The sequence below is a fragment of the Miscanthus floridulus genome, chromosome 17, assembly GCF_019320115.1.
Source record: "Miscanthus floridulus cultivar M001 chromosome 17, ASM1932011v1, whole genome shotgun sequence".
Classification (NCBI taxonomy): Eukaryota; Viridiplantae; Streptophyta; class Magnoliopsida; order Poales; family Poaceae; genus Miscanthus; species Miscanthus floridulus.
Genome location: NC_089596.1, coordinates 95,848,262 through 95,860,447, shown reverse-complemented (window position 1 = coordinate 95,860,447; position 12,186 = coordinate 95,848,262). Strand labels below are relative to the sequence as shown.

Genomic DNA, 12,186 nt, shown 5'->3' with positions numbered 1-12,186 from the left:
ACCCAGTGGGGAAAGTATTATTCTGTACTTGAACTGCATGTTGCTGGACCATGTATTGATGATCTGTAAATAAATCATTTTAACAAAGGAGATTATGTGAGGCCAAGAGAGTAGGAGCTACTGCTGTCCTCCGTCATTGGGAGGAGCAGAACTTGCCATGAGATCCCTAAACAGCTGTCGTTTTTTTATTTCCGTGCCGTAAGCTTGACTAGATTTCTACGTGCAATATTTGTATCTTCAAATACATTTATTATTAATATAGATTCAACGATCTATCTAATGATATTAATCTTGTACCATAAATATTAATATTTTTTATATATATTTAGATAAAGTTGTTTCTCAAAAAGCGAAAAAAACAGTTATTTAGAGACGGAGCGAGTAAGAGCTACTGCCATCCTCTGGGAGTAACAGAACTTGCCTAGAGATCCCATACCTGGAGCACGGGGCCACTACTCAGGGTACGCTCACCCTTTTCATGTTGGTTACAAAATACACATATATAAGAAAACCAGTTATATTCGAAGACTTTCTTATTCGAAGACCAGTTAAAAAAACCACACGCATATAAAAAAAACATGTAGGAATCCATTCTAGCACTAATAATCAATGTCCATGAATCTTTGGTATATATAGGATGTGAGAATCCATGTCTAATAACTAATTAATGTCCATACATCTTTGATATAGCATGGGCGAATCCATTTCTCACTACAAATTAATTTGTCCATACCTCTTTGAATGGATTATATATCTCTAATTCTCTATGTGGAGTATACACGAATTTATGTTTGACCACTACGACTCATGGTATATGAATCTTCGATGTAGCATGCATGGGAAAATCGAAGTACAACTAATAATAAATGTCGATGAATCTTTGATATACTAGCCAGAATGTCAAAATCAATATCTAACTGCAAAATGCCCATAAATCTCTGAAAAGATTATGCTATTACTTTGATATCCTAGTTATTATGAAAGATATAGTATGTAGGTACTTTTTTAAGAAAAATATATCAACAAAACCACATTAAAATATGAGTCACAAAATGAGACGATTGATTTGAAATTAAGTTTTTTTAGAAAGAAATATTGGACTGCTAGTAGGCATAATAAGTCCTAAAAATGTTCTGCTAGACCAATCATAGTTTGATTGGACAAAGAGTGAATCCACCTGTAAGCTATGCCACATGTCTTGGGTGCACAAGCAGGGTGCCTGACTTTTTTGTTTCTTCAAACTCTTTTTTTAGAAAAATAACAACTACACCCCTAGATGATCTTTTTTCTGAATCTAGATCCCGGGTCAGTGCTATACGACGCTGAGATAACACGCCTCAGCACGACACACACCGATCCACCCACCTTACATGTGCAGCCCCACCACCACCACTGCCCCGGCTGCCCCCATCTCCATCTCTGCCGCAAGCCCGCAACACACAATGACGCAAACCTCCCCTTTGAGCTGCTATTCCAATTCCAAACCAGGTGGCTGTTCACAGCAGAGGTTGCAGCCTGTCCAATCACAGGCACCACGTGCAAAGCGGTGCATCTAGGAGGGACGACAAGGTGGAGGAATGACGGAGGATGGAGCAAGCGAACAGGTAACATCTTTTATAGCGAAAATAAAATCCTATACACAAAACTGGTCAGGCATTTCTTGCGAGTCTGCTTGATCCTCTACATTATTCCACTAGCATCTTCTCACGACAAAACGTAGCATCAAATGCTAAAACTATATACAATAATACAACGACAGAACTGGGGTAACAGACTAAGCAAACGGGTTTGTGCCAACTCGGGGTAAAGAACTTTGGTTCATGGCCTGTATATTTTGAGCAGCCAAACGTTGATCCATCGGAGGTAAGCCATATGCGTTGGCAGTTGTGGCGATCCCTCTGAAGAACATATAACAGTGGAAGGATTAGTGGCCACGCTCAGGGATGCGGTTTCAGTAATAAAAACCACAGAAAGTTCAGAATTATTAGGAGGGAGAGGGTGTTACCCAGTGGGGAAAGTATTATTCTGTACTTGAACTGCATGTTGCTGAACCATGTATTGATGATCTGTAATTAAATCATTTTAACAAATGAGATTATGTGAAGCCAAGAGAGTAGGAGCTACTGCTGTCCTCCATCAATTGGGAGGAGCAGAACTTGCCAAGAGATCCCATACCTGGAGCGCGCGACAACAATAGGGTACTGCCCAGATTTGGTAATGCTTCTTGCATAGAAGTCAAAGAAGGGAGCTGCACACAGGCAACAAGAACTCAGCTATTTAAAAAAAGTGAAGCTTAAATTAGTTCTTGAAAATTGGAAATTGCATTTCTTCATTGCCAGGAACAATGAACTTATAGAAAATGTCACAGATATTTTTTTGAAAGATAGAAAATGACACAGATAGATAGCGCACTTGAATATAAAAGTACATAAGTTAGGTTTGATATTGTTGTATAAATCCAGAGCATTTCAACCATCTAATTTTATTGGCATTTTACATATTATTACTAGTACAGGAGGTAGATTCTCAGTACTCTGGTATAGGCATGAGCTGATGCAGGCCCTCCTTCCAAGTTAACAGGATTTACTGGGTATGGATGGGCAAGCTGAGTTGTGTGTAAAGCAAACAAGAAAGAACTACGGAAAGAGAAATAGTAAGCTTAATGTGATACTGATTGAAATGACATCACAACACGTACATTTACAATCCCAACAGGATTATGCATCCGATATTGTCCGTATTGCATATGTACACGGGGATTTTGTTGCCAGTTCCAGGCTGAAGATACTGGACGATAGCTCATTGTAAAAATATCCTACAAAATTTCCTGATTTTAGAACAAAAGGCGTACAAGAAAAAGAATAATGGGAGCACAAACAATAATTGTTGAGGCACCCACCCCCCATTACCTCTGGAAGTGCCTTTCTACCATTAGATGTGGCCTCAGCAGCAGGTTGCTGGGATGCTGATACTATAGCCGGATCATGAGTTCCTATTAATATATTTGAACCCTGATTAGCAGGAAGAATACTTCCCCATTGTGTTGTTAGTGTAGGTGATGCAGCTCTCCATAACTAAAAAATGCATGCAAGGGAACAATTTTAAAATATTTGTCACCTGAAAAGCTGGTGTCTTCTAACAGAAGGACAATACTAACCTGGCTATGAACTGGAGCACTAGTAGCCCTGTTCAACAGAGTATCGTTGTACTGTATAGTATTGACAGGAGAGAAATTATGTTGGTTCAGTTGAGTTCCATGATTTGCTGGGGAAAAAGACAAGGACTTGGCATTTGAAAATCTAATTTGTGATGCTGATGCCAAATTAGGGATCTGTAGCGTTGGACCCTCCACAGAATTAGTACTGGAAGTTGAAAGCATGGTTGTAGTTTTTCTGGGAGCAACATCATCAAAAGTTGCCCAACCAACATCGGTTGCAGGTAAAGAGCCCTTCTGCATATCAGTCTGAGCAACACCTTGAGGAGGTTCCAGTTCTGAATCGAAGTCAATCAGATTTTTTGACATATAGTTTTTAGCATCCTTCAAGGTTGCAGGGCTGGGATCGTCGGTCCTCGAAGATGATGATTTCTGCAAAAATCAAACTTTATCCATTAAGGATAAATTGGCAAGGGCAGAATCAACGGGCCTGAGAAACCAAGGGATTGCCTGTTGTTCTATTTTTTTAAAAAAAAACATAGGTACTATATCAAATAAGGAATGTATAATAAATGAAGTACAAGTTTTAAGAGAAAACCAATGTGAAATGACCATCCATACCCCTACCAAAAGTAATAATTCAGCCACTTCATTTCTATTGGAGCACTTAATTAGGGGTAGGGAGGAAACTACTGCCGTAACTACATCCTTAATATCCTCAATGAACAACAGAACAAGTATTGTGGAACGTTTTGTACCAAGACCATGGACAAATATTGTAGAACGGAGGGAGTAGTAAAGAAGATATATAAGCTGAGAACCTCTTACGTGACACCTAAGTCTATTTCATCAAATTAGATCCATATAAAGCAAGGTAAGAAGATGCAATCATGCACCAAAGGAGCAAATGCACGCTAAACAAACTAGTAAAACGTTGGTTATATGCCGTGAAGCACCTCTATTGTTTTCTATTGCAAGCTTGTGATCAAACATTTAATCTGGATTACTGGATTTTGATCTATCTTTGGCATACCTAAGTAAACATAAATAAATAGTTGGATCCATTAAAAGAGGAAAAGAGTAACAATATGGACTAGATAATGCAGAATAAAAAATAACCTAAGCTTATAAGAACTGCGTCACCTGTGCTTCAGTAGAGGTATTAGATGCTGTTGCTTTCTGAGATCTAGGAGGATCAGGAAGTTTGATGGGCAGAACCGCCTTTTTACTATTTGCTTCTTTGGAAGCTTGTACTGCAGAAGAAGCTGATGGGATCACAATCTTCTGATTATTTTCTGACTTTCCATCAGTTTTCAAGGGATCATCTGGATGCAGATGGCTTCTAAGGTCGACCTTTTCTCTTGCCATTGTAGAACTATTGTTTTGGTCTACTGTACCCACTGGATGTACATTAGATTTGTTTTGATTTTCCGAGAGACTTTCTGTGGTGCGCTTTAGATCATGATTATCTTCATAAGTTCCAACATATGCACTTCTTAAAACTCCTCGAGATGAATCTGCGTTGCTATTTCCATAAGAGTCCTGATTACCCTGGATCTTTCAGATGTTTAATGGGTTAAAAAATTCTGGGCAGTGAAGAGATTGTGGATACTAGTTTACTGCATAGATGTCTATCGATGATCACTGAGCACGAGTTCAGATAGCTACCTTTGCTTGTGGTAAATGTTCGCCATTTCTTTGGTTTGAATATCTCCGTTCAACATATACATTCTTGATGAAATTTCTGAGTCTATGTACATCACTAGAAGTGAAAACACATCAATCAAACTTCAAGTGTGCAACTACAATATGCGTAAAAATAATGAACAGGACTAGATGACTAACCTACTGTCAATAACAGGGCCTTGCAAGTCCCAATGCTTGAAATAAATTTCCTTAGCACGCTGGAAGAAAGAGAACATATGGTATAAAGTAAAAGGTAACTGTAAAGATCACAAGACTTTCTAAATTATAAATAAGATATTAGGCGAACCTCGTTGCCCCCTTCCTGAAGTGCTGAAACTTCTTGAGAAGTGAATTTAGCCATTGATACTGATTTTACACGATGACTGAACTCTCGGCTGTAAAATGTCACAATTCAGAAATGGGCAGGCACTGATCAGAAGTTTATCACTTCTAGGGAGAAGTTCACAACTGTAATATAGCCAAACAAGCAAAGTTGCTGCGGTTTTAAAGAGAAAAACAACAATATGGTCATCACTTACTGTATCCCGCTGCAATTAGTGCAGATGAAAGTAGAGAAGCTTGTGCATACATATTGTGGTCCCTGTTAATGAAGAATACTTTTGGGTTAACAAAGGAATATATATCATGTGTTTTCACATCAAGGATAAACGTGCATACATATTGTGGTCCCTGTTAATGAAAAATGCTTATCAAGGATATATTGGTAAACAGGTTAGGGTCAGTACATGTGCCTAGGGCCAAGCTGTGCCACCTAAATTAAATATTTACAACTATCAACTGTCACATAGTTTTGCACAAGGAACCCCACCTGAATTTGGTCGTCCGTGTTTGTCTCAAATTTCCACCTATTTAGGGTCTTGGTTTCATATTATTTATTTATCTATTTATTTTGCCTATACGAATTCATATATGTATGAAAGTATTGCATATTGTGTACTCCTATGTAAGATATAATAATCAGTTTCGGCACATGATCCTGATTTTCTTTACTGGATCTAGAAATCGGTGTCAAGTGGGGGGAGAACGAACAACATACGAAGACATCAGACAAGAGACAACCACCCTCGAACTACGGACCAGAGAAATCACCAATAGGTCCCAATCTCAACGAACCATCCTATGAGCAACCAGCAACAATAAACAACGGGTCGTCTCCAAATCCCAACCAAGCTACGTCCCCGTCTCCGTCTCCTTCTCCGGTGTGGGGTTTGTTCACAGAAAGCTGAAACATTTCTGAGAACGGAGCTCACCAGGCTGTTGCAGTTGATGCAGCGGCGGTTGCCTGGGAGCTTGAGCAGGCCCCGGATGATCTTCTCGTTCCTCTCATCCTCCTTCACCCTGCTCCCCATCGGATGGCCGACGCCGACCCCTGTCGAAATCCCGCGGCTCGCAGGCTCCGGAAGCAAAACCCAGCTGCAAGAACCGAGGGGAGCCTGTGGAGATGGCCGACGAGTGGATTGGAGAAGGACGAGAGGAAAATGCTCTGGAGATTGAACGGCTTGGGAGCTTTGCTCCTTGCTGTTCTTGGCAAAGACCGTTCTTGGCAAAGACCAGAGCTTGAGAGAAAGACCGGGGTTTTGAAGAGTTGGTTGGTCGGCTAGCTGGCGGCTGACGTGCCCGACCATCCGCCGGTCTGGCCGTGCACCGGTCCAGCACGCCACGGCCGCGTGTGCTTACTTGTGCGGGGACTGGGAGCCGAGAACATGGCTGATTACTAAAATGCCCTCGTGTGATTGAAGAACCCGTGGAATTCCAGAGCTGGAGGACACGAGTACATGACTGATCGCAGATTTACCAAAATCCCTGTTTACTTCTACTTATTAGCCCGGCTTATTAACCACGATACAGCTGAACAACCCAAAAGAATTTAGGTAGTGATGTACACTATGGAGGCAGACATCATGGTGTTTGGTGTAGTGATCTTGTGGATCATCATCAGTGACTTTCCGGCTAAGCAACTTGTGAATGAATAGGTAAATTATACTAACAAAGAAGACGAAGCGGCCATGAAGAGGATTCAATCAAATTTGGCAATTCGTGTCACCACTGCCAAAGGACAGTATCGGTATATCGCATAACGAAATGGGAACGGTGCTGCACAGTCATTCTACGCTCACGAGTTTAGAAGAGAAGCATCGGAATTCATGCCGTGCTCTTGCAAAAAAAAAAAGAGGACGGTAACACCTATGTTGTTACGAGCTCGGTAAGCATTGAGATTATGACCTGCGAAATAGATTTAATAATATTATGAGTTTGTTTACTTAGCGTAAAGAGGCGGTGATAAAACTCTTAACAAAAAGAATAGAATAAGTTATGTTAATTGTTGGCATGAAAATAATTTCTATGAACAACGACCAATTATAACTAGAGTATAGTGTGGAAATAAAGATTTGAGGATGAGTTACGTAGCTGGACATGCAATTTAAATCTTGGAGAATAATAATGCTAGCTAGTATTTTTGCGAAGCTCGGAAATTAAATTAAAATTAAATCCACTCTTCACGGTTAAGTCGGCAAACAAACGATTTAAGTTTAAAAGTGCTATTTTTTGGTAAATTATATAGTGGAACATATTTAAATAGTGCTTTAATATTTTGTTCCTACGAGTTAGTACGAAATATGGACTAGGTCAGTGGTATGTTAGTTAGTTGAAATTAACAATGTTTTGACCTTTTAAAATTTAATCAAAAGTGTCAGGAGGAGGTTAGTACTAATCGAACATCGAATTCTTATAAGTCTAAATGATAATTGACAATGCTATTTTGCCATTTAATTTTTACCAAAATATCTAAACACTAGCTTCATGTAAGTGTGCAGTTGATTGCATCAAGGTGAGTACTTGAGGATGGTATAGGTTGTAGTCACGATGGGAGTCGTGATGTGCCCACAGAAAAATCGCCCAAATTCCCTAAAACGCGCGGTGAATCACGCTTCAGTGCTCTGTTCGCGAACGGGTGTCCGGCGTGACAAGCCCATGTTGGCATGCATATAACTCCTCCTCGAGCTACTCCCGAGCCTCGGCGATTGCTTTGCCAGATAGTTGGCACTACGGGTTTGAGGTTAGGGTAAGTAGTTGAGCTTCATCCAAGGGTCGTTAGCGGTTTTTGCCTCGCTTTAAAAACCGTGCGTGTTGCCGTTTCGGTCGTTTGGATTCCGTGGCCGCGGTCACCCCGCACGCGCATATGTGTGCCAGTGTCGAGCAGGGGCCGTGGCCGGTTGGCCGCTGCTGGTCAGCCCTCAGGCCGTGCCGCGTGTCACTGAGTGCGCGCGACGTCTTATCGTCGCCTTGGGCGAGCCCCGCGGGCCAATCTGGAGGCCAGCCGGCGGCGCGCCGAGCCAGGCTTGGTCACCGTCGTCGCGTTGTGCGCACGTGCGGCCGAGTCACGCATAGGGCTATGCTCTGTCCTCTCCTTTCGCCTCGTTCCGCCCTGTGGCTGCGTTCATAGCCACCAACTCACCTACCGCGCTCCAACTCGCATTATCTTCGACTACGCCGCTACTGGTGGGCTGCTTGCCCGCACGTGTCCGTGCATTACGCACGGGGCTCTGGCCTTAGGAGTCCCATCCAAGCGCCAATTGAGGGACCATGGTGTCGTATTGTTTCTCCTGCACGTACTCGGTCTCGCCTTAACTGGCCTGAGAACTCCACTGCCTTCGCCCCTACCATGGCCACGCATGAGCTCCGGTCGAGCCCACTGCCGCCATTCACGCTTTCCCTAACGCCTTAGCTCGATTCCTTACAACCACGGTTGGCTTTGGAGCTTGGCTATCCATCCTGACCCTCTTCGAGCCCTCATGTTCCCTTTTGCTGGCCGAATTTGGCATTTTTCGAGCCGACTGATCGTCTCGCCGCTGTAGCAGAGCACGTTTGGGGGTAAGGCAGTAAGGCTGGTAGAAGTTTAATTACTTGTAGTCTGTGAACTCAGTCTTGACCTTCTCTAGCTGGTGCTCATGTTCTTCTGGTTAGGGACCCCACCAGAGATGTGGTGACGCGCCGATGTCCACCTCGGAGCACCGTCGCCCCGACGGCTCACACGTGGCCAGATCACCTCGAACCTCCCCTACATCAACGGTCACCATAGCGTACACCACGGTAATCTCCTGAAGCTTGTTCGTCGTGTCTATCTCTTCGTGAGCGCGTAGGTTCGCTGGAACGCTCGCGTCGCCGCACGGATTGCCCCATCGTCCAGACTAGGTTAGGTAGTTCACCGTTGGGCTCATCCGCCACCTCCAACCTATGCGCGTTGGACTGTAGATTCATGTCAGCTCGTTGGACGCGTCGGTTTGACCTTTGGTAGGCCGGCATGGCCGGGCCGTGTTGGCCGGAGCCGCACGCGTCACACGCAGGGTCACCGGGGACCTCCTCGTGGTGAAGTCGGCAACATTCGGAGGCCCATTTGCAAAGATGATGACTAGGAGAATAGTGTGTAGGGAGGTTGTGCTATTACTAAGAAGAACCTGGTCTCTTTTGCAAGATGGCGCGCGCGGGGGCTCCCCGCCTTGGGCCGCTTGCTGGGCCAGCTTGCCGCGCGTGGTCGCGCCTCGCGCTGGGCTGAGTGGGCCGCGGTGCCCATCTCGTTTTCTAGGGAATTAGAAAAGATTTTCTAAAATAAATTCTGAGCTATTTTTTGTTATTTAGATATAAAATCATGTAGGGATCCAAAAATAGTACAACTAATTGTGTTAGGTTCATAAAATCATGATCTATCTGTTAATGTATTTTGTTCATCTAGTTGGTGCTGTTTTTAAGGTTGCTCTAATTATTTTAAAATATTTAATATTATTAAAATATGAACTTATGGGAATTTTTGTGAGAAAATGGTGATAGTGTCGACTCTAAAAATTTTTCAGTAAATTTCTAATATTATTATCTGCTCACTGTAATTTTTGTAGCTCTAGAGTAATTAGTTTGTTAGATAGATAATGATGCCCTATTTCAAATAGATATTAAATCGATAGAATGAAATAAAGAAATAAATTGGGTTTGTATAACTAAAACACTCATTGGGAAATAACGTCTGGTTCGGCAACATGGATACATAGCCTAAGTACGGTCATCGTTGGAACTAGCTCGTTAGCTTGAGAGGCGTAAATCATATTTTTACGAGTCACGGTTACAGTTGGTTAATTATGTCTCTGTATTTCATCTACGTATACCGTAATAGGAACAATGAGGGATCATGGAGTCATCTAGAGTATCGAAAGGATGGTCTGAAGGATCATGACACCATGATTGAATGCTAACTTTTGGTTATATCTTATACAGGCAAGATCCGGTGCATAACCCATATTATTCTGCACTTTAATTTATACTTGTGCATTAAGTTTATGGAGTTGAATGAAACCCACTTGCATATATATATATATATATATATATATATATATATATATATATATATATATATATATATATATATATATATATATCGTGTAGATTGCTATGCTATGGGACTTCGATAGAAGTCGAGTGATTGATTGTCACTCGTGAGAGATAGAAAAGATATTATTATTGCTATCATATTATTATCACCTGGAAAATATATATGAATGATAATTGGAGACCGGGCGGAATGGTACTTTGAATCTGGATTTGGTTTGGCATTCGAGCGAGGCTCGGATTGCACTTATTCCGCCTGTGTCGGTTAAGGACTGGCCGTTGCATTGAGTTCTAGTCAGGTCACAGACTTATTATCCTGAGCACATACTTGTTTATGGGAGCAGGAAAGACTTGTTACTCTCTTGTCGTGGGTTCCGGCTCTTTTCGAACCGACTAATTGGAGGCGGAGATGGTGAAGGTCTAAGCACCACACTGAGTCCGGGACTCAGGTGTGGGGGCTTAGAGTCCAAGTTTAGATGGGGACCTAAACCCCTTGACAGGAGAGTGATGGGTTGGTCCTGCTTGTGCCTAGGGTACAAGCGGGACGTGTGTTTCGAGGTACCCAGCTGGACACATTGATTTACGAATCGTCGGGTAATCCGGTACGACTAGTCTACGATCTAGTACCGTAGTAAGAACTAGAATATGAAAGCTGGTAAAATGGTCTAATTGCTTACCACCTACTTGAAAAGTAGCACATGTGCTTACATAGAATGGTTAGTTAAATAACTAATAGTGACGGCTAATGAAATTGAATATAAGAACGTACTTTTAGTAATGCTTCCTGCAGATACAATAACTCACGAGCTAGATAGCCTTACATATCCTTAGAGTCTTTTCTTTTCTCCTGACGGATAAGCCTTGCGGAGTACAATTAAGTATTCAGTGTTTGTTCTACCCTGTTGCAGGTGATAGAAACATGTGGAGCTGACACTTATGTGGAAACCTTTTGGTGGGCTAATCGAGGATTTCCTTAACGTTGCGGACATAGAATTTATTTGAAACTTTCACCCAAAATATTTTTACAATGAAAAACTTATAACATGTTGTGTTGTATATAACGAACCATCATGTTAATGTTTATCTTGTCATTAAATGATTTTATTTTCGCTAAAACTCTGATAACATGATTATATTCTGTTATTATAAACAATAAATTTTATACTCTGATGTTGCATGAAAAGTGATGAAGGAAATGGCTAAAATGTTGTAAGCTTTATTCCCCCATTTATGATCCTGAAAAATATAGATTTTCGGTTCTCCTACGTGGTGTGCTCGACCGAATAAAATTGACGTTTGAAGACAGTCTGCACTTATTTAGATTGATTGACTCTTCCGTTGTTACCAAGCTTTGTGTTATTGTTTCGTTGAAGTACCGACTTTCAAAAATTCAGATACCGATTGAAAATGCTACTTTATTAGGCCATGTTCAGTACTCCTCTCGTCTCGTTTTAAATCATAAATACTTTTGACTTGTCTAGATAGATATGTAGTTATCATATACTGTATTTAGGAGCGTAGCATAAAATATACTAAGAGAAAACAAAACAAGGGTGAAAGGAATAGTTATGAATATAGAGATAGAGGTACTATTACGAGAGCATTTAGATGAATTATTTTGTTTATAGCTTAGATCAATAAATTATAACCTTTAAACTAATTAGTTTAGTCTACATATTACACTCCTAATCTAGATCTCAGGACTGGAGTTGACATGACATAATACAAAGCCAAATGTTTATAAATGTGTACGCACGCCTCATAAGTACATCTATCTATACCTATATAAGTAATAAAAAGCTAAACTTTCTTTCCACCCTATTTTTCGTCCAGCCCATTCTATTAAGATCTCTTCGATTCCACGTAATTTGGATAGGAATATTAATCAAATAGAAAAAATATAAAAATATCGACAACTAACAATCTTAATCTAATTAGATCTCTATGAA

General features: G+C 41.3%; 1 protein-coding gene across 3 annotated transcripts; it reads right to left on the bottom strand.

The window, feature by feature from the left end:
• Nucleotides 1-1,588: 1,588 nt before the first annotated feature.
• LOC136517120 (probable ADP-ribosylation factor GTPase-activating protein AGD14) lies at nt 1,589-6,435 on the bottom strand. Of its 3 annotated transcripts, none has more exons than XM_066510640.1 (12): nt 6,112-6,435; nt 5,380-5,441; nt 5,148-5,235; nt 5,000-5,058; nt 4,823-4,904; nt 4,298-4,711; nt 3,158-3,586; nt 2,910-3,074; nt 2,699-2,815; nt 2,176-2,248; nt 2,006-2,066; nt 1,589-1,898 (listed from the first exon to the last, which is right to left on the bottom strand). In XM_066510640.1, the coding sequence occupies exons 1-12, from the start codon at nt 6,208-6,210 to the stop codon at nt 1,775-1,777; spliced, it is 1,773 nt and encodes a 590-aa protein (XP_066366737.1). In that variant the 5' UTR covers nt 6,211-6,435; the 3' UTR covers nt 1,589-1,774. The 3 variants fall into 3 exon arrangements, with proteins under 3 accessions (XP_066366737.1, XP_066366735.1, XP_066366736.1); XM_066510638.1 differs by having other exon boundaries at nt 4,823-4,916; nt 6,112-6,434; XM_066510639.1 differs by having other exon boundaries at nt 4,298-4,705; nt 4,823-4,916; nt 6,112-6,434.
• Between the last annotated feature and the right edge of the window lie 5,751 nt (nt 6,436-12,186).

Bases quoted from the DNA above. Each gene is read 5' to 3' on its own strand.
- LOC136517120 (XM_066510638.1), bottom strand. From the start codon at position 6,210: ATGGGGAGCAGGGTGAAGGAGGATGAGAGGAACGAGAAGATCATCCGG. The intron at 5,236-5,379 runs GTAAGTGATGAC...GACATTTTACAG, and splicing joins ACTAATTGCAGCGGGATACA to CCGAGAGTTCAGTCATCGTG. The intron at 3,587-4,297 runs GTGACGCAGTTC...TGATTTTTGCAG, and splicing joins ATACCTCTACTGAAGCACAG to AAATCATCATCTTCGAGGAC.